The sequence below is a fragment of the Mauremys reevesii genome, linkage group 11 (genome assembly GCF_016161935.1).
Source record: "Mauremys reevesii isolate NIE-2019 linkage group 11, ASM1616193v1, whole genome shotgun sequence".
NCBI classification, from domain to species: domain Eukaryota; kingdom Metazoa; phylum Chordata; order Testudines; family Geoemydidae; genus Mauremys; species Mauremys reevesii.
The window spans coordinates 64,414,565-64,440,246 of NC_052633.1; the positions used below are offsets into that span (position 1 = coordinate 64,414,565).

At 40.7% G+C, this 25,682-nt stretch overlaps 1 protein-coding gene across 5 annotated transcripts in view; it reads left to right on the forward strand.

Annotated features, from left to right (window-relative positions):
• The window catches only part of OSBPL11 (oxysterol binding protein like 11), a 79,783-nt gene that overhangs the window by 20,484 nt on the left and 33,617 nt on the right, over positions 1-25,682 (forward strand). For 4 of the 5 annotated variants that reach the window (XM_039495583.1, XM_039495582.1, XM_039495585.1 and 1 more), the window contains exons 2-5: positions 10,090-10,158; positions 12,538-12,713; positions 13,779-13,858; positions 16,069-16,251. In XM_039495583.1, the coding sequence (XP_039351517.1) occupies positions 10,090-10,158; positions 12,538-12,713; positions 13,779-13,858; positions 16,069-16,251 (508 nt within the window). Of the gene's footprint in view, positions 1-9,040; positions 9,064-10,089; positions 10,159-12,537; positions 12,714-13,778; positions 13,859-16,068; positions 16,252-25,682 lie in introns of those variants that run through there. The other variant, XM_039495586.1, reaches the window with a different exon arrangement.

Consider the following 25,682-nt stretch of genomic DNA (forward strand, 5'->3'; position numbering starts at 1 on the left):
CAGGAAGCTGACCTGCCAGGCTTTGACATCTGCTGTCACTTGACAGAGGGCCAACGCTAATAATACAAATGGACTAATGATAGTAAGTTGTGGAAATGATGCTTGGACATAATTGTGTTTAGGTATCTAAAATCTGTCTCTTGAAAAACATCTGAGGCTTTTCCCCCCTTGTTTTCTTCAAGGGAGTGTATGGGCTCTGAAGGAATCTAGCTTGTTAAGAAAAGGTACTTCAGTGGCGTAGTTTGCCCATCAGTAAAATGGGGATTAGTCCTACCTATCCCAGAGGGGTATTTGTAAAGGAGTTGGAAGGTGGAAAGTGTTTTGTGTGTGTATATAAGGAACTGCCTAACTTTAGCAGCTTGGAGTGCTTCCAAGGGAAGGATGGTTTTGTGGCTAAGGCACTGGACTGTGGCTCAGATTTGCTTTCTTTTTTTTTTTCTCTGCCACAAACTTCCTGTGTGATGTTGGGCAAGTAACTCAGTCTTTCTGTCCTGCAGTTCTCCAAGTGTAACATGGGGTTAATACCTCCCTTATTAGAATGGTGCTGTGAAGATAAACATGGTCTGACATGAGCAGGTATTGTGGTGGTGGTGTCCTTGCAAAGTTTATAAATAAATTCTATTAGCTAAGGACTATCAAAGATCAACATTTCCATATAATATTGTATACAGGTTTGGGCCTGAAGCTTGTTTATCAAGGGAATGCATAAGGGTTCAAACTTGATATGATATATGGACATATTTTGTAAAAGCAGTTACTGCACACCGAGGAATATCAAAAGGCAAAATAAAGGCTTCACAGAGGAATGCAAAATGAGTTCTTATTGGATTTCTCAAACAGGTGCAAGTGGTAGAAGATGACAGAACAAAGAGTAATGGTCTCAAGTTGCAGAGGGGGAGGTTTAGGTTGGGCATTAGGAAAAACTTTTTCACTAGTAGGGTGGTGAAGCACTGGAATGGGTTACCTAGGGAGGTGGTGGAATCTCCTTCCTTAGAGGTTTTTAAGGTCAGGCTTGACAAAGCCCTGGCTGGGATGATTTAGTTGGGTTTGGTCCTGCTTTGAGCAGGGGGTTGGACTAGATGACCACCTGAGGTCCCTTCCAACCCTGAGATTCTATGATTCTAAGGATTTCATTGCAACACATGCCTATCTCTCTAATATATTTGACAAGTATTATAATAAAAGTGGCAGACTACTCTCCTGTAGTAGTAGTTGTAAATGAGGCTCAGATTTTGGCACAAAATGTTTTAGTAAATTTTCATGGCAGAGGTGCAGGAAAAAAAAGGAAAAGTCACAGAAAGGTCACCAACGTTCCTGGCAGGGGCAGTGTGGTTTTGCTTTATGCAGATTAGCATAAAATGTACTTCTCATTAAAGGCAGTCCACAGAAAAGACATTTCATGTCCTTGGTGGCCTAAATATAATCAGTGAAGTCTTGGGAAAAGGCTGGGTGTGGGGAGGATTGGAGAGCAAGCTGACCCTGCAGCAGGTCCTGGACCAAGTTCCCCACTCTGGGCATGAGACCTGATGCTTCTAAAGTTTGGGTATCTGCCCCTCTGTATGTGGAGGGGCAGATGGGCCAAATTCAGTTGGTGGTGTGACCCCATGTGCTGGGTTGCAATGGCATTTTGGTTTGGCCCATCTGCCCCTCCTCCTCCAGCTATAAGAGAGGTGGATACTGAAAACCTGAGTGGTGCCAGATAGCAACACCTGGAGCAGAAGCTGGGCCTAGCCCTGCAGCTGAAGCACTCCCCTCTTCTTCCCCGAGCCATTTCCAGAACTGAACTCATTTTATTTAGAGTCACAATTTCTGTGACCTCTGTGCCTTAGTAGTAAGTGTTTATACTGTGGTAGTATCCAAAGGCCCAGTCGGAGTTGGGCCGCATTGTCCTGTTCTCAGTATATCCTATATTGGGGTGAAGCATCTACACAATGTTCTTGCTGTAGTTGTGCTAATATTTTTTTACTGTATACATAACTCATCTTTTGTAATACAGTGGAAACAATTGTATTAATATTCTTGAAAATATAGTCTTCTAGATTAAATGATTGTTGGGACATGGGTTGTCTTAATTTTGTTATTTACAGGCCTGAGAATATTGTTAGGACTTACTACATCCAAGTGTACTTACTCCTGAAACTTAGATATGTTGTGAATGGTTGCAACAATTTCAAGTTACTATCCGCTTAATAGGATAGTGTAGAGTTCATATTACTGGTACTCAAAATCCTTTCCCAAGTCACTTTGAACAGTTAAGTTATGTTTTCACTGTTACAAATAAGTGAATCAAATATGTATATCACAGATTTAGAGTGTATTGTGCAAGAAGGTCATTATTTTTATATTTTTATATATAATATAATAAAAATATAAAGATGAGGTCTTAATATTGATCCATGAAGTGCCATGATAAAGATTTTAAGGACAACCCTATTTTTTTCTGATATTTTACCACCTATTTTCCGTTACTCGGTTAATATGTGAACCAAGCTAATGCCTGAATTTCCAGACCAAATTCTAGAATATTAAAAGCATTATGTAGATCCCTGAAAAGAGCATAAGTATTGTCATTATGTTCCACCCAGTAAAATGGTACTGTATTTTTTTTTTAAGCCTAGATTTTCAGAAGTGCCGAACACTCATAAAACTCATTGGGAGTTATAGGTGCTTGGCACTTTTGAAAATAGGCCACGATAATTTTAAATATGCACATTGTGATAGAATCAAATGTATATCAAGGAGAAATTGTGGGATTTGGATTTAAATTATAAATGATAAATAAAGTTGTCTATTTTTAATAGAAATACTTATGTGCAGGCATTAGATCGAGTTTTGAAAATTCCACTAGTTCCAGACAATAAAAATTGTTCCCGGGCAAGTGTCATCAATGTCTGTAAAATCTGAGCTTTCTTGCTAATTTTCTTTAAAGTTTGTAGCCCTTTTGGCTGCAAAGAAAACATTCCAGCATGAGGCAGAAGTAAACTGGTAGAATTGCTGTCGTCTTAGTCTACAGGCAGACTAGTCTTGTGCCTCTGTTGTTGCTCAGAGCTTTCCCAAGGAGTGGTAGAGTGAAAACTAATTAGCCTTGTTAGTTTTCTCTGCTACTTTTGAACATCAGTAAACTAATAAGAATTGGATCAGTTTCACACAAACTGGATGAAAAGTAAAGGCTCGGGGAGGGGTAAATTAACAGAGACTTCCACCCAGGGGAGTTAAGGATGGGTGGTGGTGGGAGAACCAAAGGGGAGAATATACTTCTTCATCCCAACAAATAGATTAAATTACCTACTAGTCAGAGACTACAAAAGATGGAACTACTGAGCAAGGTCCCTGGTAAGAATCCCAGCATCCTCCTCTTTCTCAGCCACTGGGCAAGGATGGGTCTTGGCTCCTGACCTGGCATTGCCTCTGGTCAGTGGGATCTCCCATCTTTATTTAATCTCTAGCTATGAGGTGTTTGGTAAATTTTTCTGACTCTTTGTGTGGGAGGGTTACAGGGTGTGTGAGAGACACACACCAGAGGTGGTGGTGGTTTTTTTAGCTCATTTGTGCATGCTGGTTGCTTATCATAAGTTAGGTACCTGCCCAGTACAAGTGGCAGTCGAAGTGAGGAAGCCAGAAGTTGGAGAGCAGTGTAATGGAAAGGGAGATTGATTTCAGTGCAAAGGTTGGAGGGAGGGTGTGTGTGGAGGGAGACAGCACATATAAGGGAGAAAGTGAACATAATATGGGAAGAAAGAGAATGGAGGCGCAAGCAGAGAAGGAAAAGAAGAAACACTGAATGATACTCTGGATTCCTCTGCTACTGGATTGAAATGAGAGAGAAAATGGAATGAAGCTAAAAATGGGAAGAGTATAACTAAGCAAGAGATGTTGCAATTTGCATTTAAAAATGCTATACTGTATAAAAACTTGATTAACAGTGTTTCCATGATAGTACAGAATGAACTGTGTGCACACACTTTTATTTAGAGGGCATGACTTTGGAGTAGCAACACAAGTAGTTTTAAACCTGGTAAGGAGGCTTAGTCCTGGGGTTGATGTGTTGGGTGAATTTTTCCAGCCATACTTTAATTATTTCCTTAATTGTGTACCGTACTGGGTGTATCTCCATGAGGGAGAGGATGGGTTAGCTTGGGTTGTGGGAGACTGAGGTGGAATTTCCTGCTTTGCCACAAACTTCACGTCTGACCTTGGGCAAGTTATTTAATCTCTGTAAAATGGGAATAATAGCACTTCTCTACCTCACAGGGGTGCTGTAAGGATAAATATATTAAAGATTGTGAGGTGCTCAGATACTAAGATGATGGGGACTGTGTTGCTCCTACTGTACTTGGGAAATGCAGTCTGCTGGCATGGTTTGTGAAAAGTGCTGCTAAGTGCAGGTGAATGTATGGGAGGCTGGAGACTCCATGTGGGGTTAAGGTAAATTCCATTACTCACTAGAAGTTAACTTAATTCCACTCTGAAAGTGTCCGAGTCACTTCCCTTATGTATTCATCTGCTGAGCTGCACTTCCCTATGTTTCAGTCAGTGTCCTCAGAGTGGGAAGATCACAGCTTTCTGTTTCATTGTTACTATTTCATTAAATTTTTAAACTCTCTGATTCACCACCATCATAATCAGATACGGCAATTTCCAAAACATAGTATGTAGATTGCCATATTCCTTTACTGGTTGATTGCCTTTCCTCATGTTGATGTATTGCTTGCAGAAGCTACCACTCTGAATTTCCTCACTTTTATTTGTTTACAGCATAAGCATGATTTAGATTGTGGTGTCATGAAGCATGGTGGTTCTTCTGTTTTGCTGAGTGTGCGGTGTTCTAAGGGATGTGTAAATGAAAGGCAGGGCTTGATTTATGTTCTGTAGTTTGTCTCATATAGTGAAAAAGTGGTGGGTGAGTGAATCCAATCAAAGGAGATTGGAGACAGGCTTCAGACCAAAGTTTTTAAAAATTGAACTTCATACATGTTTACAAGCAAGCTTGTCTTTTAAAATTTCAAAACACTTTTTTTCTGTTCAAAGTTGTTAAAACTTCACCAAAGTTTAGGTAGCTCTAAATGAGTGCAACTAATTTTTGTTTTGTGTATGCCAATAATATGGTAGCAGTTCTGAAGCATTTTCAGACAGTTTATTCCATTAGTGTTTCTCCCTTAAAAATTTTTCTGTATTCAGAATATATAAGACCCTTGGTTTTCAGTTTAAACAGATTTTTACTGAAAAAATCCTGGGTTTTACAAACAGTATTTGTTTTTTTCCCCCCTGATTTTCACCCTATTTTTGTATCATTCAGATATATAAAAAACTTGTTTTATTAGGAAAATACAATACTTTGCATGAGATGTATGTATTTACGATAATACACTAGTCTGTGTGTATATGCAAAGCTGCCTGGTGAAGTAAGGCTGTGTATAAATCTAGAAGATACACACAACAAACAAACAGGAACGTGAGTTCTTGATGTACTGATGAATTTCACGCCCACTACGTACACATTCACACTCTTAAATAATGGTTTAGAGATCTGACACACTAAAATGGAAAGAAAACGAAAATCTGTATCAGAATACATATCAGAACACAAGGAAGTAATTGAAAGTTCAAAACAAAACAGGAAATCATGAAGTTGAGTGTATGCGCTGCAAATGGTATGGTCCAACTATTAAATATAAATATTTATAGGCTAATAGTTTTAAGTCTACAACAGTAAACTGTTTATTCAAATGAAAAGTTTTTTTGGGGGATAGAGAGATACTGTTTTCTTAAACTCAAAGGTGGCAGTGTATTTTGAGCTTTAGTTCTGCAGCAAACCATGTTGAATTCAGTTAATCAAAGTATTACTCTACTGAATACTTTCTTCTCCTGTCCTTCCATCCACTAAAATAACCCCCCATATTTACCCAGAAAACTATTAATAGTTTTTTCCACCAATTTTCATGTTTTTATTGTCATAGTAATAAACACCCATACATTTTTGGGTAAAATAAAAACCGAAAATGAAGGGCCCTAAGAATATATGACTGCATGATTCGGTTCCCCAAATGGCTTTGTTTTAGAGCCCTAGTACTGTTTGAGCTGCTATAAATAGTCTGCCATCTTACTGGAGATTCTTCGTTACAATGTTGTTACTTTAATGCTGACTCCACACAGAAGAAAATGGTAATTCTGTGGGTAACAGCTGATATGAACTATTAAGCTCTGTTTTTAAATGGGGGGCAGGGGAAAGAGTGGAGGAGATGATTGTGCTCTAACTAGCATGCCCAACCCACTCTGTTCTGTTTTGATCTTGTCTGCAGTTATAGCTTAGAATGAATCATGGACTGACTCTTATATTTAGGGCAAGTTTTCTCATGATTAAAGTGAGGAATTTAGAAGCAGTTCACTCAGCCTCTGAGAGAACTGCTTCTAAATAGATTGTATGGAGGAGGAGAAATGGAATTTGGTGCAGTCAGTGCAGTGCTCTACACAGGCACAAAAGTACAGTTTATCCACACAAGCAGGAATGGCAGTTGCAGTAGTACCACGAGGTTCCTCCTACCATCCTCACCCAGCTACTGCATCCCAGTCTGGAGGAAATAGAAGTGGGAACCTAATTCATTTCCCCAACCTGTCAAAGCACTGTAATTCTTCTGCTGGTTTCTGGCCTATTTGTGTCATATGGACATCTACCCATTAGGAACTAGACTGAGACATCCAAATTGCTGTTCTGCAGCCCATATTGTAGAAATCAATTAGTCTTCAGTGCAGTCCTACACTGCCCGTACCCATGCGTCAGGGACAGCTTCAGCAGCTCAGAGCACTTAGCTACTGGCTGTGTGCAGGCTCAGGAGCAACAGAGGCAGTACTCAGCAGGTCTGAGCTCTGCCCATCGCTTCCTCCACCCTCGAGGTTCACTGCCCCAACCTCCAGGGCAGCAGCAGAGGAGGTCACAAATGTATAATGAAAAATACGTCTTCGGTAATATTTTCTAAAACATGTAGCTCTTGTCCACAGGGATCCTCTTGCTATATAGAACAGACACAAGCAGTGGTCGGTTACATATCTGGCACATACCTCCATGCACTTACTTTACTGGAAGTTGTCTCGACAGTCAGTTCACTGCCCGAGCAGCATCTCTGTACTCCTGAGCAGTTTAAAATAGAAAACACAAAAGGATCGTTAGTTAGAGGTTATATAAGACAGACAATCTGCTCTTTTACTTAACTTATGTATATGTACTTAACTCCCCCTGGTTCTCCAGCACCTATTTTTTTCCTCACTCCTATGAGCGATTCATCCTCCGGATCCTTTAGGGCATTACCCAGGGAAGGGAAGATGAGGAACTTACTATAGGCCATAATGAGGCACCCAAAAATATGTCTTCCCTTCAGACCTAGAGCATACCTGTCTCTCCCTCTTAGAAGAAAACACTGATGAATGGAATTGTTGTTGGAGCTATGAAAGAAGAGGGGAAGATGTCATGAAATAAACAGTTTTAAACTTGCAAAGATTGAATAAATGAACATACGCGCGCACACACACACACATATCATCAAGCAGTGTCCCCCAAAGACAGTGGAACTCATACTATATACCAGGCCTTGAAGCCTGGAACTGGTATGGCAGGATTCTTCCAGCATCAGGGTGGAGTGTGGCATAGCCCCTGTGCCTCATGACTTGTGTAGATCCTCAAATGTAGGACTATGTGTGGAAATGGGGCACTGTTGGAAACAGGATGGAGCTAATGTGGTCACAGTCCCCTGGTTGCAACTTGCATTGGTTCTGTCACACCTGTTTACGTTTCTGCGCTGCAATTCTCTAATGAAGAGGAGGCTTGAATGACATTTCTGTGCAGAACTGATGGAGTTGAGAAAGGAACCAATCACTGGGCTTCTATAGAATACTTTTTGACATGAGAAATGTTGGTAGATTTCAATATTGTTAGGCAATTCTCTTCCTCATGTTGTCTCTCTGAGATGACTGTTTCATTCCTTTGTTTTGTCAGTTATTTACATGCTCACTGGGCATAGTTTTAAAAGGAAAGAACTTTGATGGAGACTAGCAAAAGGGAAAAATAGGTCATCACATTTATTAAAAGTTGCAGTCATACATGTCATCCAACACAGTTCCTACATTTTGTGTGTAATAGAGCTAATTGTCCAGCTGCTTTAGCAAAATCATGATGCCTTTAGGAAAGAGATTGTCTGGTAGACTAGGAGCCTCTCCTCAGCCCTATATAGACCTAGTTTTGTATTGCTGTATGACCACATTCAACTGTAGCCACTTGTGTTTTATAGGTCACAAACCAGTTGCTACATAAAATTAAACTGCCTTACTTTTTTTTTTCTTTAAAGCTCTGTGCTTCAGATGTGCCAGTTTCTTATGTACTATAATTGGGTGAAAGAATTAGTGCCACTTGTTTTGATGTCCTCTGCCAAAAAAGAATATTATTCATAAACTTAATACCTTCATAGAGACAAAGTCAGCAAGACCTCTTACTGGGATAATGATTTAGCATGTTACTTTGGATTGTCCTATTAGGTATGTCAATTTAAGATGTAATTGGGTGTAATTTTTCTGCATAATGTTTAAATAGCAAGAATTTCACATATATAAACAGTTTAACATTGTCATGTTAGTGAAACCTTTTGTAAACAAAATGTAGGCAACAGATTGATTTGTGCATACAGACAAAGATTTTCCACTGTGCCTGATACTTACTGGCTCTAGCAGTCTTTGTTAATGAATGGATTTTACATTAATCCCTTGACTTCAATAGCCATATTCTGCCACCATGTTTTTTTAAGTAAAGATGAAAAACTTGTTTACCTATCAGTAAGTTACCTGGGTAAGGTGTTCCCATATATTCTTAATTCCGGGAAATGTAAGAACCACCAACTACTATAATAAGGACGAGGTTTGAGATTTAATTTGAGGTTTAACTATGAAGAAAATTACTTTTATAGAGAATTATCTTGATAATTCTCTATAAAAGTAAACAATTGTCATTACAGCCAATGATTGCAGTCTTATGAGACTTGGATTCAGTTCCTGGTTCTGCTGCATATTTCCTCTGTGATGGTAGGCAAGTCACTTAATCTTTCTATACCTCAGTTCCCTCATTGTAAAATTCAGAACTTCTTCCACCCTTTGTTTTGTCTATTTGGATTGTAACCTCTTCCAGGCAGTGACTATATTTCACTGTGTGTGCCTGGTGCCTAGCACAGTGGGGTCTCCAGGAACTACTCTGAGCTGGTCTCTGGTCCCTAACCAGTACAGTCAGAGTGAGTAACTATTTTGGCAAATATTTATTTATCGAAAATACATACTAATAGTTCTGTATATGGAGCTTAATATTGGTAAATACTGACGGCCCTCAGTGCCTCTTGTTTTCACTGGGAGATAGTGCTGAGCTTCTTACAGATTTGGACCCCAGAAGGGAAGTTATTTGTTCATCTTTTGTGCCAAATTGTTATAAAACAAATGGAGAAGACATCTTAATACTTTAAAGTATTTCTTAATGTGATCCGAAACTATCTCTTGGGTTTCTCAGAGCATCTTCTCTATTTGCAATATGGCATTTTTAGTGTAGTTGTTGATGGTTCTGGAAATTCAACATAAATAGAACTTTATTTACTTAATTAGTAGTGCCTAATGACAGATTTCTTTTCAATTAGTGAGATTAATAAGGGTCTTTTGTAAGGTGGTGAAAATTAATTGTGTAGAAACTCAAAACTACCCCCCGGAGAGAAGAGGGGTGGGTAGGCAGAAGTCATAAATAGTATATTCACTACTTAATATCGAAGCGTCATAAATATGTCCAGAAGTGTCTGTTTTATATTATGGATCCAGACCGTCTTTCTTTGCTTCAACAATATTGAAAATTTTTGTTCTTTAATTTTACTGACAGTCCAATAAGTTTGCTTAAAATTTCTTTATTCTGCAGTAAGCCTGCAAACACAAATTTTCCTTCTTAAAATAAATTTTGAGCAGTTTGCTGAAAGTGGACTTTAAACTGTATAAATGAAGATCTATATCTACTTTAATGGTTTTAATTGTCAGTTTATTTGGTCTTAGCTGACTGTTTTTGTCTTGTTTTTCTAACAGTGATCACATGGAAAATATTTATGGCTATTTAATGAAATATACCAATCTTGTTACTGGCTGGCAATATCGGTAAGTCTTTTTTTTTTTCCGGGCAATTTTTTTTCTGCTAAGCAATTAAAATAATGGAAAAAAATTATGTATTTTTCAGATTTAATATGGATTAAACCAACAAGTAGATAAAAGATGGACCTGCTACAGCCATATTAGGGATAACATCTTGTTTTAGTATATGACTAAGAGATTAATGAAAAGCAGAGAAGGACTACTAAGCATTTAAATGGCCTTTTGTTTTTCTGATGTATGAGTGTAAGGGGGGTATTCAGCAACACTTTCTCAAACTTTATATGGCACCATAACAATACAACCAACGTTGTGGTTGGAGGCACAAGCTGTCTAACGCAGTATGTTGCACAACAGTAGTGGCAGAGAGTTTAGCTAAGGACACTTGTTGAAATACCTTCTATTGTGCACTGCATACGTTGTGAGTATGTCTATTCCTAATTAGCATTGGTCCAGTGATGTAAATTACACTCCTCTATCTTTGTGGCTGGTATTGCTTTGTCTTAAAGTTTCTCATATGCACAGTGCTAAGTCTTCCAAGACTGCATTCCTGAAGTACCATAAATATACTTTTAATTTACTTAGTGACAGTTCACATACACCATGCAAAGGTTTGATCTTTAAAGAATCTTTGTACAAGTCTAATCTTATGCAGTTCTAAGCTATAGTTAAAAGCAACAAAGTCTTGTGGCACCTTATAGACTAACAGCCATATTGGAGCATAAGCTTTTGTGGGTGAATACCCACTTCGCCAGATGCATGTACTGGACATTTCCAGAGGCAGGTATAAATATGCAGGCAAGAATCAGTCTGGAGATAACAAGGTTAGTTCAATCAGGAAGGATGAGGCCCTCTTATAGCAGTTGAGGTGTGAACACCAAGGGAGGAGAAACTACTGTTGTAGTTGGCTGGCGATTTACAGTCTTTGTTTAATCCTGAGCTGATGGTGTCAAATTTGCAAGGAGGTCCTCTTCCTAGACACCACGATACAAATAAGTGACGGTCACATTAACATCACCCTATACCGAAAACCCACCGACTGCTAAGCCTACAGCTTCCATCCCGGACACACCACACAATCCATCGTCTACAGCCAAGCGCTAAGGTACAACCGCATTTGCTCCAACCCCTCAGACACAGACCAACATCTACAAGATCTTCACCAAGCATTCTCAGAACTACGATACCCGCACGAGGAAATAAGGAAACAAATCAACCGAGCCAGACGTGTACCCAGAAGACTCCTGCTGCAAGACAAGCCCAAGAAAGAAACCAACAGAACTCCACTGGCCATCACTTACAGTCCTCAGCTAAAACCTCTCCACCGCATCATCAGTGATCTACAACCCATCCTGGACAACGATCCCTCGCTTTCACAGGCCTTGGAAGGCAGGCCAGTCCTCACCCACAGACAACCCACCAACCTTAAACACATTCTCACCAGCAACCACACACTGCACCATAGTAACTCTAACTCAGGAACCAATCCATGCAACAAACCTCGATGCCAACTCTGCCCACATATCTACACCAGCGACACCATCACAGGACCTAACCTGATCAGCCACAACATCACCGGTTCATTCACCTGCACGTCCACCAATGTAATATACGCCATCATGTGCCAGGAATGCCCCTCTGCTATGTACATCGGCCAGACTGGACAGTCCCTACGTAAAAGGATAAATGGATACAAATCAGATATTAGGAATGGCACTATACAAAAACCTGTAGGAGAACACTTCAATCTCCCTGGACACACAATAGCAGATTTAAAGGTAGCCATCCTGCAGCAAAAAAACCTTCAGGACCAGACTTCAAAGAGAAACTGCTGAGCTCCAGTTCATTTGCAAATTTGACACCATCATCTCAGGATTAAACAAAGACTGTGAATGGCTAGCCAACTACAAAAGCAGTTTCTCTTCCCTTGGTGTCCACACTTCAACTGCTAGAAGAGGGCCTCATCCTCCCTGATTGAACTAACCTCGTTATCTCCAGACTGATTCTTGCCTGCATATTTATACCTGCCTCTGGAAATGTCCAGTACATGCATCTGGCGAAGTGGGTATTCACCCACGAAAGCTTATGCTCCAATACGTCTGTTAGTCTATAAGGTGCCACAGGACTCTTTGTCGCTTTTTACAGATCTAGCCTAACACGGCAGCCCTCTGCTCTGATACTTGAAGTGATAGTATATTTGGTGAGTGTGTGTTGACAAATTGTGGTATTTGCATACACCCATTTGCTGTCTCATGGTCCGATTAAAACAAGAACTAATTTTCCCCAAACTTATGTGGAGAGATGGTCTTGGTTTGAGTGATGATTATTTATATTAAAAAGATGTACGTTAGTTTTATTTTGTAAATGGACTTTTTATCACAATCACAGATTTTTTGTTTTAAACAATGAAGCTGGCCTACTGGAGTACTTCGTGAATGAACAGTCTAGAAATCAAAAGCCCAGAGGTACCTTGCAGCTAGCTGGAGCTGTAATTTCACCCAGCGATGAAGACTCTCATACCTTCACCGTTAATGCTGCTAGTGGAGAGCAGTATAAACTAAGAGGTATGACTTTAGTTGTTGGACAGAAGAATTTTCCACTAGAGGATACTCCTGCCTCCTGTATGATGTTGTAGTTTTGTGTTTGGTTGTCTTTGTTTGCTTTAGAAACATATGAACAAAACTGCACACACAGAGTATAATATCCTCATTTTTTTTGTGTGTGGCCCCAAAATCTATGGGATGGTGACTTTTCCAAGATTGATTAAATTTGATTTGAGGAGGAACCTCAATAGACAGTCCCTTAAATTCTATGTTTCAGTGTTTCATAAGTTACGTTAGGTAACTTTTGCTAGTGGGAAGAGAGCCAGCCAATAGTTCCAATGGAAAGAAGCTTAAAGTATCAGTACTGACACTTGAATCAGTGGTTGGGAACCACTGCTCTACAGGCATCTTAGTCTAGAGCAGGGGTAGGCAACCTATGGTATGAGCTGATTTTCAGTGGCACTCACACTGCCTGGGTCCTGGCCACCGGTCCGGGGGGCTCTGCATTTTAATTTAATTTTTAAATGAATCTTCTTAAACATTTAAAAAACCTTATTTACTTTACATACAACAATAGTTTAGTTTATATATTACAGACTTAGAGAGAGACCTTCTAAAAATGTTAAAATGTATGACTGGCACGCAAAACCTTAAATTAGAGTGAATAAATGAAGATTCAGCACAGCACTTCTGAAAGGTTGTCAACCCCTGGTCTGGAGCCATGGAAAAGACTTTTATGGAAATTTGGGCTAATGTCTTTTTGTTCCTGTTCGCTTGAGGCTCACCATTGCATTCTTCCTGACCTGTGTGTGTTTTTTCTTGTATCATGTGTAGATTTACCAAAGAGGAAATTGTACATTCCTTCTGAAGGACAATAAAACCAGGATATGATATTGGTTCCATGCACTACAAATAGTTTTATTTGGTTTCTCTCTTTACCCAGAAAGAGAGAGAGGGGGAAAAAAAGCATATCGTGTACTAGTGCTACATTAGTGTTATTTTAAAAGAATAAGAAAAATTATCTGTACTCTTGCCTATACTTCAATTTTTGTTCCTGTAAGAAATTCTTTGTTTGCTTTTTATCAGCCACCGATGCTAAAGAACGGCAGCATTGGGTTAGCAGACTCCAGATATGCACGCAGCATCACACGGAAGCAATTGGAAAGGTACTGAATTATTTTAATGGGTTCTTGCTCAGTTTGGGTCTGTGGTAAAACTAATTGAAAACTGATATATTCTATTAATCCATGAGCCAGATAAGGTTAAGTAAAAATCTGAAAAGTTCCAAATACTTAATGAGGAAACATGAGAGTGTGGCTCAGTACACTTGACATACATAGTCTGTAATAGAAATGGTCTTTTCCTAAAATATGTAATATCGTAGTATGAAATGGTGAAGGTACTGCAGCCTGTGAAGGGTTAACAGGTCCTAGTTGGTCATGTGGCTGATAGTACAGAGTATTAAAGGAAGAGGAAGCTGAAGCCCCTGGGGGTTTTGAAGCTGAATGTTTTTCATAGTTTGCTTTTGTTTTGTGGGTAACCCACCAACCCTGAGGAAAGGGCCATAAAAGGACTAACGGTTGGAGCTTGATTTCTCCTTCCTTGGTTGTTTATACCATGTATATTTTACAGGTACATTTAGGATGAAACTTGAAATTTAGTGACTTGAGCTAACATTGCGTCCTAACCTCAAATGTACAATAAAATTGTTCTAGCAACATTCTATAAATCGTGTTATTTTACTTTAATTTTCAGTGATTTTAAAATAATATTTACTCTTAAGGAATTTCTAAAAATGTGTTTTTCTTTGTCAGTATTTATTTTTATTTTGTTTTAAGTTTTGTAAAGTAATTCCTGTATTGACCTGCTGACTAGTTGGGGAGTAGCATAGTGGACATTTGATGAAAAGGTATTGTTCACTGTGCCATGCCGTTCCTAATTTTAGCAGGTCCATTTTGAAGGTGTGACCCTGAGTGAATTGAGGGTGAGGGATTAAGACTCCAGGAGTTAATTTATGGCAGTGATACAATGCAGACATTCATCAAGGTGCAAATGCTTGTGGGGAGGCCCTGTTCTTTTATTTAACAAGGATATCTTGCTGCAGCAAGGGTGACTGTTATCTCGTAACACAAGAAGTTCACTCCACCACATCATTATACTTAAGGCCGTTTTTTGTATTTGCTCCACAATACATTTCTATTAGTTTTGCTATCTGGATAGCTTTTCAGTGCTTGAAAAATTCAGAGATATACTGAATATAGTTTTTGGTCCTAAATTTCTTGTTTTTAGAACTGGAGTTTTGAATTGTAGCTCAGATTTCCAATTGGAAATTTCATTTTTTGCTTGGCTTGTTTAAAAGCAAAATTTGTTTGTGTCCAAATTAATTCCCTTGAATTAGATTTCTTTTTTAAAAAAGGCTCCTCCATAAGTTTGTGTTCCTTGAGAGGAGTTTCTAGCAAGCCTGAAGATTGTTAAGGCCTGCTAGCTCCTTTCACAAACCATTTTCAATGCTTTGTTGCTTTAGTGTATATGTGTATTGTATGTTACAGAAGTATATTCTTAAATTTTTGCTTCATTTAACCTAAAATCTGGAAAAAAAAATCCAAAACTCTAAGGTTCTTCTAAAATAGGATTAACTCCTTGTGACTGGCTCAGACTCCTCTATCATAAAGAGATTGTACCCTGGTCTACGTTACAATCTTATGTCATTATAACTATGGTATAAAATCCACCCCCTCCCCTGAGCGACATAATTATACGGACCTAACTCCCTATGTAGACAGAGGGAGGGATTCTCCCATCAACATAGCTATGAACTCTCCGGGAGGTGGAGTATCTAAGCCGATGGGAGAAACAGAAACTTTCCTGTCAGTGTAGGTAGCGTCTTCACAAAGTACTGCGGCGCTATAAATGTAGAGAAGTCCTGCATGAGTTTCACTTTGTCTTCTAAATGGTTGTAAATGAAATTCTTCTCTATTAAATGTCAGGTTCACCCCATGTAGTCTGTTGCCTCTCAGTTTACATGTTAATCTTCCTGCAGAGCTCAAACCTGAATAGAAGGGCCTACTTCCTAATCATATAAAGTGATGTATATTGTTTCATCGCAATTCCTGGGTTGCATGTTAGCAAACACAAGCTGACTGTAAGCAGTGGAGCAAGACAGTTATCAGGAAATAGCACAAAGGAACAGAAACTTCCTCACTTATCAGTTAATACTTTGTGCACATTAATTACCAGAGTAGTTGAAAAACAGTGAGTTAAGGTAGCTTTCCCTCACTTTATTTAATTCTTGATTTTATATTCTGATTTATGTGCCTAATGAAATGTTTGAGTATTAGGAATTTTAAATTTCTTTATATGCTTGTTTATTCACTAGAACAATCCTCCACTGAAATCTCGCAGCTTCTCTCTTGCATCCCAAGGAAGTGGCAACTCTCCTGGTGTTCAGAGGAGACCCAGTCAAAATCCAGTTTCTTTTTTTAATGTTGGACATCACAAGTTGCCAGCAGGAAAGAGAGTTCCTATTCTGCAGCCAGACCACCTAGTAGATGTTAAAGAGGTTTGTATGAATAAAAATTTAAATTTTTTTGAGAATGAGAGAGAACCAACATATTATTTGGTTGACACAGAAACCCTAATAATTTGTTGGATATACACCTCTACTTCACTATAACGCTGTCCTCGGGAGCCAAAAAATCTTACCGCGTTACAGGTGAAACCGTGTTATATTGAACTTGATTTGATCAGCCAGAGCACGCAGCCTCGCGCCCCCGGAGCGCTGCTTTACTGCATTATATCCAAATTTGTGTTATATTAGGTGGTATATCAGGGTAGAGGTGTAGTATTCCTAAATTGGCCTAAACTGCTAGTGTGTTGCTGTGTGGAGGTTAAAGAGCTGCCGTGTTCCCACCCCAGAGCTGGCACTATTTCAGTGGTGGTGGAAGTGATCAGAATGTATTTTCCATCTCACTTTAAATATGTAAAGTGCTTTGGCATTAAAGGTTTTTTATAAATGTCATATTTATTATTTAAATTGTTGGGTGGGAGGTGACTTTGGTGGTGGTACCTGTTATAACATCCTGACATTGACGACTGAGTATCACATATTCCTGTCCCTGCTAGTCCTGGCATTACAGCTCAAGAAGATGTTGTATCACATACTTCTTCCTTTCTTCCCCCCCTCAAGCCTTGGAAGAGTTGACTTCAAGGGCTGAACTTTTTTTTCATGAGCTTCATAGGATGGAGGAGGAATCAGTTTGGTTCATATCAGCGAATTTTGCTGCCAATATACAAAAAGTAATGTTATAGAGTTTTATGGCCAAGACCTCCAAGTGTGATTTGAAAGGGGAAAGCAAAGAAAAGGATGAAACCCAGCAATATGATTCCACTGAATAGTAAATCTGGATGAATGGTATACGTTGCTAAAAGTATACAGTGCATGACAATCCTTTTTTTGTATCCTTCCATCCCTGTCGTCAATATAAAAAGTTGCAAATATTTAAAAACATTTAATCAATATATATCAATGACATCTAACCCATCTCTAAAAGGAAAACTTGTTGCACCACTCACCAGTATCAAGCATCTGTTGTTCTCCTTATGTGGCATCTCTATTACTGGAGGTTTGCAACCATGGTAGCCTGTTCTGTATGATCCTCTGCTAGTCTTTTGTGGGTGAATAGTCCTTTTGATCCATCCAAGATACCACATTGTCCATCCAAGACCTTTTTCTGTCTTTCACTGCCAACTTTCCCTTCCAGTGCCAATCAACATGTTACCCACTGAAACTCTTAAAATGTGCTCTGCAAAGTGAATCGTTCCTTCTTTTCATAAGCTCTCTAACTAGTGTTGGCCTATGACTAGTATTGCCAATATTAATATTGTCACGGCTAATAATAGTTTAATGCAATGTGATCAATACAGTAAATTACAACAAAAGATGTGTAATACTGACAAACCCCAGTCATTGGTGGGTGGGGTTGAATCTGGGACTTCTGGAGCTAAATGCATGAGCCTCTACTGCATGAGCTAAAAGCCGTATGGACCTTAGCTAAGGCTGTAGAGCAGACTCACTCATTAATATCTCTCTCTAAGTGGTCTCGGTGCCACTAGATGGGACAGAGCACCACACCCAGGCATGTAGGTTACAGATATATTTGGCCACTAAAAGATAGTTGCATAGAAAATGGGATGTACTGGGGTATCAATAGGTGAGCAAGAGTTAGTTTTTCTTTTCCCTTTCAATTATAAGATTCTTGTAGACCTCGCAGTAGAGGCAAGTTTATAAAAGGGACATGATGAGTGTGAGACTTGGCAAACTGTCCTAGACAGGGCATTCCACAGTCACAAGAATCACATTTCTCTGTAAAAGATTTCTGGAAGAGCCTTGGCTGTCAACGTAACATAGCAAGAAGGGATCTTGCTAAAGTGGTGGAGAGGTGACTGAGATATTGAAGAGCCAGTGACTAGACTGCCAATATTAGGACCAACACTATTAGAAAATATATTACAAGGTGAAATCAGTCTTGAAAATGCATCCTACCCCCTTAATCTGCATACCGATCCTGAGGCCACAAATACCTTGAAACAAAAACATTGGCAGTATTCATGAAATGGATCCAAATATTCGGTCACTTATTGTGACATTCCTCTGTAAAAAATAAAAAACTCCACATTGCGTCATTCAGAATTACTGTTTTAGATGTGGTATAAAATTCAGAAAAATACAGCTACAGAATTCATGGAATCTAATTTTATCCTTCCTTACAGCTGGTTAGGAGTGGATCAGCTCAAGAAACGTGTTGGTCTGGAAAAACACTCCAAGATGTAGACATGCTGGGTACGTCTACGCTGCATTTAATTAAAAAAAAACCCACACAAACCCTCCCATAAGCTGTGATAGCGAATCTCGGAGCCTGGATCAACTGACTTGGGTTTGCAGGTCTTGCATTACAGGGCTAAAAATACCAGTGTAGACGTTCCCTCTTGGGCTGGAACCCAGGCTCTGAAATCCTGTGGGTGTGGAACGGCATGCCCCGTGATCCTGAATTAGTTGATCTGAGCTCTGAGACTTGCTGCTGTGGGGGTTTATTTGCAGCGTACACTTATCCACTTTCACTTAAAACATTTTTTCAGTGCCACCAGATGGAAAAGGCTTCTACTTTCCATATGTAAATAAATGTCTTCTGACCAATTATGCCTCCCTATAATCTACAGACTAATCAATCTGTAAGGTTCCTTTAGGTGCTTGTATTTGAACAAGGCTCTCTCCTTGTAGCTGAAGTTTTCTCTGTCAGAGCACATCCTGAAATATGAAAATTGCCTGCCAGTAATGTTTCCTTTCTGTTACGGCATGTACTACTTTCTTTAGCTCATAGAACTGAGAGAAAACTGGGGTCACAGAAAGATATTTGTAAAGAATTCTTGCTTTATGAGATGAAAATATAAGGAATGTGATAGAAATGGCAGGGCTTGGTCTCTTTAAATCCCTGCATTCTGTTTGGTTGCTAACAGCTCAGCAGTTCCTGTAAGCATCATGAAACACTGGAGTTTTGAGAGCAGGGAACAAATTCTGAAGGGAGAAGGTTCTGACTCCTAGGCAGTTATGGTCCATAAATGGACAACTATCCTCCTGTTTACTTTCTAATAGAAGGTAGGGATAATGGAATTGTCACAGGGGCCACCCTCTTGTGCCTGTGCCGGCTGGTTAAATAAATAGTCCTCATGCCTTCTTCAGTGCTTCACCCTTGTGTCTTTATTAACAGTGCAACCCCACTTTGTTCCCCCAACAGTTATCCACATTTAGACCCTCCCCAGGGTCTGCTGGCCCATAAGGCTCCTTTCCTTGGATGGGGAGACAGAAATATTGCCCTCTTGTCTCCTCCCAGGATAGCCTCATGACTGAGCTTTTCCTCAGGGCGTTTGTAGCCCTCCCATCCTCAGCCCAGCTGCTGGCATTTAACTCAAGCCATTGCTGTGAGTCAGCCCTCATTAGGGCCTGCAGCTGGGCCCTCTGCTGACTGCCTGAGCCCCTGCACTTGGCCTCCTTACAAAAAAGCAGGGCTTAGCCAGCGTTTTAGCAGGGCATTCAAAGGGTTTACCCCTGCCCTGTCACAGCAATGTATGGGATGTTGCTGTGTAATGGACTCTGAGATCTGTGTATGAAAAAAGCTATTATTTTATCTTGGGTCTTTTCATATTGTTAGAGTAGAGTTAAATAATTTATCCATAGCTTTCTTTTGTTATAGGCTATTGCAAGTTAGCCTTATGTAAGGGAGAGGAAGTAAGACTTGTGAATGTAAAAAGTCATAATTTTGCCGTTGAATAAATGGGCTTGACTTCTGTTGATTTAAGTGCATGAGGGAAGAATTTGGTCCCCAGTATTGTCTAAAGTGAAGCTTAGGGTGTCTGTATTCCCTTTTCTCTGCTTCCTTGCACCATATCAACGAATTGGGTGTCTGGTAAGAGCAGGGTGACCAGACATCAAGTGTGAAAAATTGGGACGGGGTGGGGATAATAGGCGCCTATAAAAGACTAAGCCCCAAATATCGGGACTGTCCCTATAAAATTGGGACATCTAGTCACCCTAGGTAAGAGGTGTGTCTGTAGTAAAGTTACCAGCTTTGCCTCTGAAGTAGCTGCTTCTGTAGGCAGCAGATCTTCAGTAGCTCACCAAAGGAGAGTCCCAAACCACAAACAGGTGGCCCATCAGTCTGGGATTGCCAGCAGGGAGGCTGGAGGACATAGTTAGGGCCAGTGTGGGCATTTGTGATGTTGGGGGACAATAAGAGGAACCGTCAGTTGGGAACATTGTCAGGATGAGTCGACGCTGCCCACAATCTCTCTTTGCTCCTCTCTGTGCCAAGCACAGCCTCAATCAGGGAGGCAGGCTGAGTGTGTCGGAGGGTGTTTTGTACAACTCTTACATTCCATACCAGATAGAATCTGTTAAACATTGTAAAGTTTGCAAAATCAAGCCCTCAGAAATTAGGAAATGTGAGAATTCAGGTTTTTTGAGATTGGAGCTGTGGTGGAGAGGAATTTGATGTGTAGTGGTTGGTTATATGTTGGAATAGGAAGGGATGTTTACCATGGAGTATGTGTTTGTGTGTTGTGGGGATTGCGTAGTAAGGCAAGCAAGCTGAGATTGATGTGGAGGAGAATCCTGATTTAACTGGGTATTGTTTGAATAGAAAATGTATTTAAGCATCCTTTAGCTGTCAGTTACCAGATCTCTTTAGTGTGGAAATGGCCTTGACATGAACAATCCCTCTGCCCCTCATCTCTCTCATGCCTTTCTTAGCCTCATCCTCTCCCACATCTCTACTGTTCCCTCATGCCTCCCACATTGCCTTCCCGATGAATTCTAATACCTCATTCTACTTTAAAATGCTGTGGAGACGTGTGGGTCAGAGAAGTGAGGCTGAAGAGAAGTTCCTTGTCATGAATTCCCTGTGGATCATCACAGTGGAGCTTGTCTTCAGCTACATGTCTTTCCTGAAGGTAAAACGTTGCCCCTCTTTTCCTCTCTCTATACTGTGTGTCTTAGACAGTGCTGTCCACCCATCATAGTCTCCACATAGCCCTGCTCAACTGTCTATTCTCCCGCACAAGCTCCCTCAGACTTTAGTGCCCCAAATGGCTGCGGACTTGTCCAGCGTGCCAGGCAGCCCTCTAAGTGGTAACCCTGAATCAGCACACATCTATCTCCAGTTGCAGGTGTTATATTCAAAACTATTTTAGGTAGTGAGTGTGCTAGTTTAGTAGATACATGCTCTCTTTAAAACACACCTTGTAAGCAAAGAGCCCAGTAGCTGTTTTGTGTTTACAGTATTAAGTTAGTTTTAGGTCAGCTTGCACACATGGTGGGTTTGGTGCACATAAGAGAGACCTTTCCACCTCTCCCCTTTCACAGGAAAGGAGTAAGGAAAAGAGAATTTAACCTCATAAATACACCCCCCCACCCCCCACCCCCAAAAAAAACCTGTGTGTGTGGTGGGGGGGGGGATTAGAAGAGGAAGGAAGGAGACCTTATGAAAGGGATGAGAATATTTTAAGTTATAGGTAAAGTGTGACTCAAAGGGATCTGTATTTCACAGATCTTAGGGTATCAGTTTACACAAGACGAGTGTCATTTGCAAACTAGGACAACTACTATGTTGGGGCTTCAATGTGATTTATAAAATTTGCTTGTAAAATACAAAAAGCAAAAGAAAGATGTGGAGAAAAGATGATAAGCCACTGTTTTAAAGATGAGTTTTAAAATAAAACATCTCCAAAAGGGGGAAAATAAACTTTTGCACATTGTGTCCCCAGTAAGATGTTTTTTACAGTGGTTTTGGAAAAAAAATAACTGCCACTGTCATGCTATGTTCTTCTTGTAATAGCAGGGTTAAACAACTGCTAACATTAAGACATGAAGTGCCCTCCGGTGCCTAGAAAAACCTTAATCTGCATTCCAGTGGTTTCTGCTGTTTTAAGAGCTTGTTAAACCACTTCATCCTTCAGTTTGAAAACTGTTGTTACAAGTTCATGTTTGCAACTTTATATGTTTAAGTTTAAAGGTAGACTGTTTTAGGTACTTCAATATATCACAAATGCCCTTCCTTTCAAGAGATGGATTTGACACTGGTAGAGCTAATGTAGCATGCGGTGAATTTGGATGCTGCCTGCCCTTTTTACCTCATGTCACGTAAGAATAGAAAACTTCAGGAAGAGCAGAAGAGAAAATAAATGACACTGATACTAGTCTTCATATAAAAGTTTTATACTGTAGCTGTATTAACAATTTATCCTTCTGTATATTGCTATTTTGCTGTGCTTAAACAGTAACTTTCTTTTAGCTGAGGAGACTTTGAAGATTTTGGTTAAGCTTCCAGGTGGTGCATGGCATTTCTTAAGTGTGAGACTGCATTCCTCAAAAAGAGAGGACCTGAATCGGAGTGATATGATGAAGGCATAGATTGAGTCCCCTTGAAATGGCCAGCGTGCATTAGGCAGAACTTTGATTTTCCCTGCATCTGTTTGAAGTGAGTTGCAATGATTTTCTTAAAGTTAGAGAGAGAGGCAGGCCTGTAGAAAATTAATATTAATCTTCTGGTTTTAAATCAGTATTGGACTGAGTGATCTGGTGTAATCCTATATTTACGCAGGAACAGCAGTAGAGGCTCTGGAAACATAAAGACAAGGATCATCAGTGTCAGTTATTAATCTAGATGTGTTAAGCAGACTGCTTTTCTTTTCCTTGGTGTGTTGTTGCTTGGTTGATAGGCATGTCTAAAAGTTTTGTGTCAGAATTTATAACATGTAATTTACCAATTTGTGAAGTATAAGGCCTTCATTGTGATCATCTAGTCTGACCTCTTGTATGACACAGGCCATTGAACTTCCGAAAAACAATTCCTAGAAAATACCTTTTAGAAAAACATCTGAGTTTGATTTAAAAATTGTGAATGATGGATACTGCACCATGACTCTTGGTAAATTGTTCCAGTGGTTTAATTTATCTGACCATTTAAAAAAAAAATCAACCCTTATTTGCAGTCTGAATTTGTGTATTGTCAACTTCCAGCTATTGGATTCTGTTAACCTTTCTCTGCTAGATTGGAGAGCCCTATATTAAACATTTGTTCCCCAGGTAGATACTTACAGACTGTAATCAAGTCACCCCATAACCTTCTCTAACATTATATAAACGTGTATATGTTCATTTATGAATGCTATACTTTGATATACCATTTCTCGACTAGTTGCAGTCTCAGTTCAAGAGTCTGCGGCAGAACCAGTCTTTCTAAATGCTCAGTGCACAATCCTCCTTTAAATTGTATAAAATCTGCACATAATCAGACCAAAAATAACCCCAAACTGCACAAAATGTCAACTTCCCGACTTTCTTGGCTCTTAACTGAATCTGTATGTTGTATTGGTGCTTTGGAAACCTTGAGGTAGTTGCTTGCACTACATAGCAAGAGGCCTAAGAGAAGAGACCACTTTACTCTGAGCAGCAGTACTTCTGGATGTGCTCTTTTGCTAGGAACTATGGCAAGTGTACTTTGGACCGGTTGATAGTTTTGAACTGAGTGTGAACTGTTGTTGTATATGAACCTGGTTGTGTCACTGAAACTTAGAATCCTTGAAAGAGTGGTTTTTAAAAAAACCAAAAAAAAAAAAGTAGGTATGTCTGGACGATTTAAGTACTTCCTATGAATGGTTTCACTGTGTCAAGTGTAGCTGTTTTCATTTTGCTTGTGTGGTGATAGGAGAGGTTTCATGATTGACTGGCTATTTTGTGTACACTTCTTTTCCCATTGAGTTAATGGGGAGCCGGGTTCCTATGGGTAGGGTGCCCCACCCTAGGGTTAGGGTTCCTATGGGTAGGGCTCTTGGAGCTAGGGTTAGGGTTCCTATGGGTAGGGCACCCCACCCTAAGGTTAGGATTCCTATGGGTAGGTCACTTGGAGCTAGGGTTAGCGTTCCTGTGCGTAGGGCTTCCTGCCCTAGGGTTAGGGTTCCTATGGGTAGGGCGCCCCGCCCTAAGGTTAGGCTTCCTATGGGTAGGGCACTTGGAGCTATGGTTAGGGTTGCTATAGGTAGGGCACCCCGACCTAGGGTTAGGGTTCCTAAGGATTGAGTACTTGGAGCTAGGGTTAGGGTTCCTATGGGAAGGGCACTTGGAGCTATGGTTAGGGTTCCTATGGGGAGGGCACTTGGAGCTGGGATTAGGGTTCCTATGGGTAAGGCACTTGGAGCTAGGGTTAGGATTTCTACGGGAAGGGCTTCCTCCCCTAGGGTTAGGGTTCCCAACGGTAGGTCACTTGGAGCTAGGGTTAGGGTTCCTATGGGTAGGGCACTTGGAGCTAGGGTTAGGGTTCCTATGGGATAGGGCGCCCAGCCCTAGGGTAGGGTTCCTGTGGGTAGGGCCCTTTGAGCTAGGGTTAGGGTTCCCATGGGAAGGGCACTTGGAGCTTGGGTTTTGGTTCCTATGTTTAGGGCACTTGTAGGTAGGGTTAGGGTTGTGGGAACTTGGCAGATAAGTATGTGAGAGCTGAAGTGTTTAGACTTCAAGGTCGAGGCTAGTTTTTATCTGCTGGTAGGCAGTAAATAGGATGATAAGTCAAACAGGTGTTAGGATGATAATTACCCTATGGGGTTACAGCTGCGGCTGTGTAAATTTTGTTAACCAATTAGCAACTGCTTGCTTGCCTGCTTCAAGAGTATAAAGATGTATGCTGGAGAGAAATAAATGACTTTGCTGCCAATCAAACTGACTGAAGAGCTTTGTTCATATACGCCTGCGATGCAACAAATGGTGACCCCGACGTGATTGAATGAGGACAGTGTTGGTGGCCTGAACTGAAAAGAAGAAAAGGAGGCGCACCTGAGTCTCAGTGTCGAGCGGCGAGCCGGAGGGGCGTCCAAAAGAGGCGCACCTGAGCTCAGTGTCGCAGGGCGTCCGAAAGAAGGCGCACCTGAGTTCAGTGTTGAGCGGCTAGGAGCCGTGGGCGTCCGAAAAGAGGCGCACCTGAGCTCAGTGTCGAGTGGCAAGCCGCAGGGCGTCTGAAAAGGGAGGCACACCCCAGCCCAGAGGTGAGCAGCTAATATGGGAACCACTGCATCAGCGGAAGAAAGGACAGTGCCTGAATGTTTGATGCGCATCGCGGAGCGGCGGGAGAGAAGCTCCTCTGTCGTTATCCCGTCTGCTGCGGTGGGGACGGAGAAGGGGACTTTCTGTTCAACCAAGTACAATTTTTGATAAAACTGTTTGGGAGCGGCTAGGCTCCGAGCTTTGGAAGTCGGTGGCTCAGGGCGATAAGGAGGCCTTCTCCCTGAGTCCAGTATGGAATAAGGCGAAGGAGATAGTAGAAACTCTCACGGCCAAGGCAGGAGTGCAGGCGGCCCTTTCTGAGCTTTGCCCCAACGCCCGCCCGAATGCCTTCTGTGTTGCCGGTTGGAGCCAGAGAGTTTTTCGGTGGTGAGGACACGGTGATACCT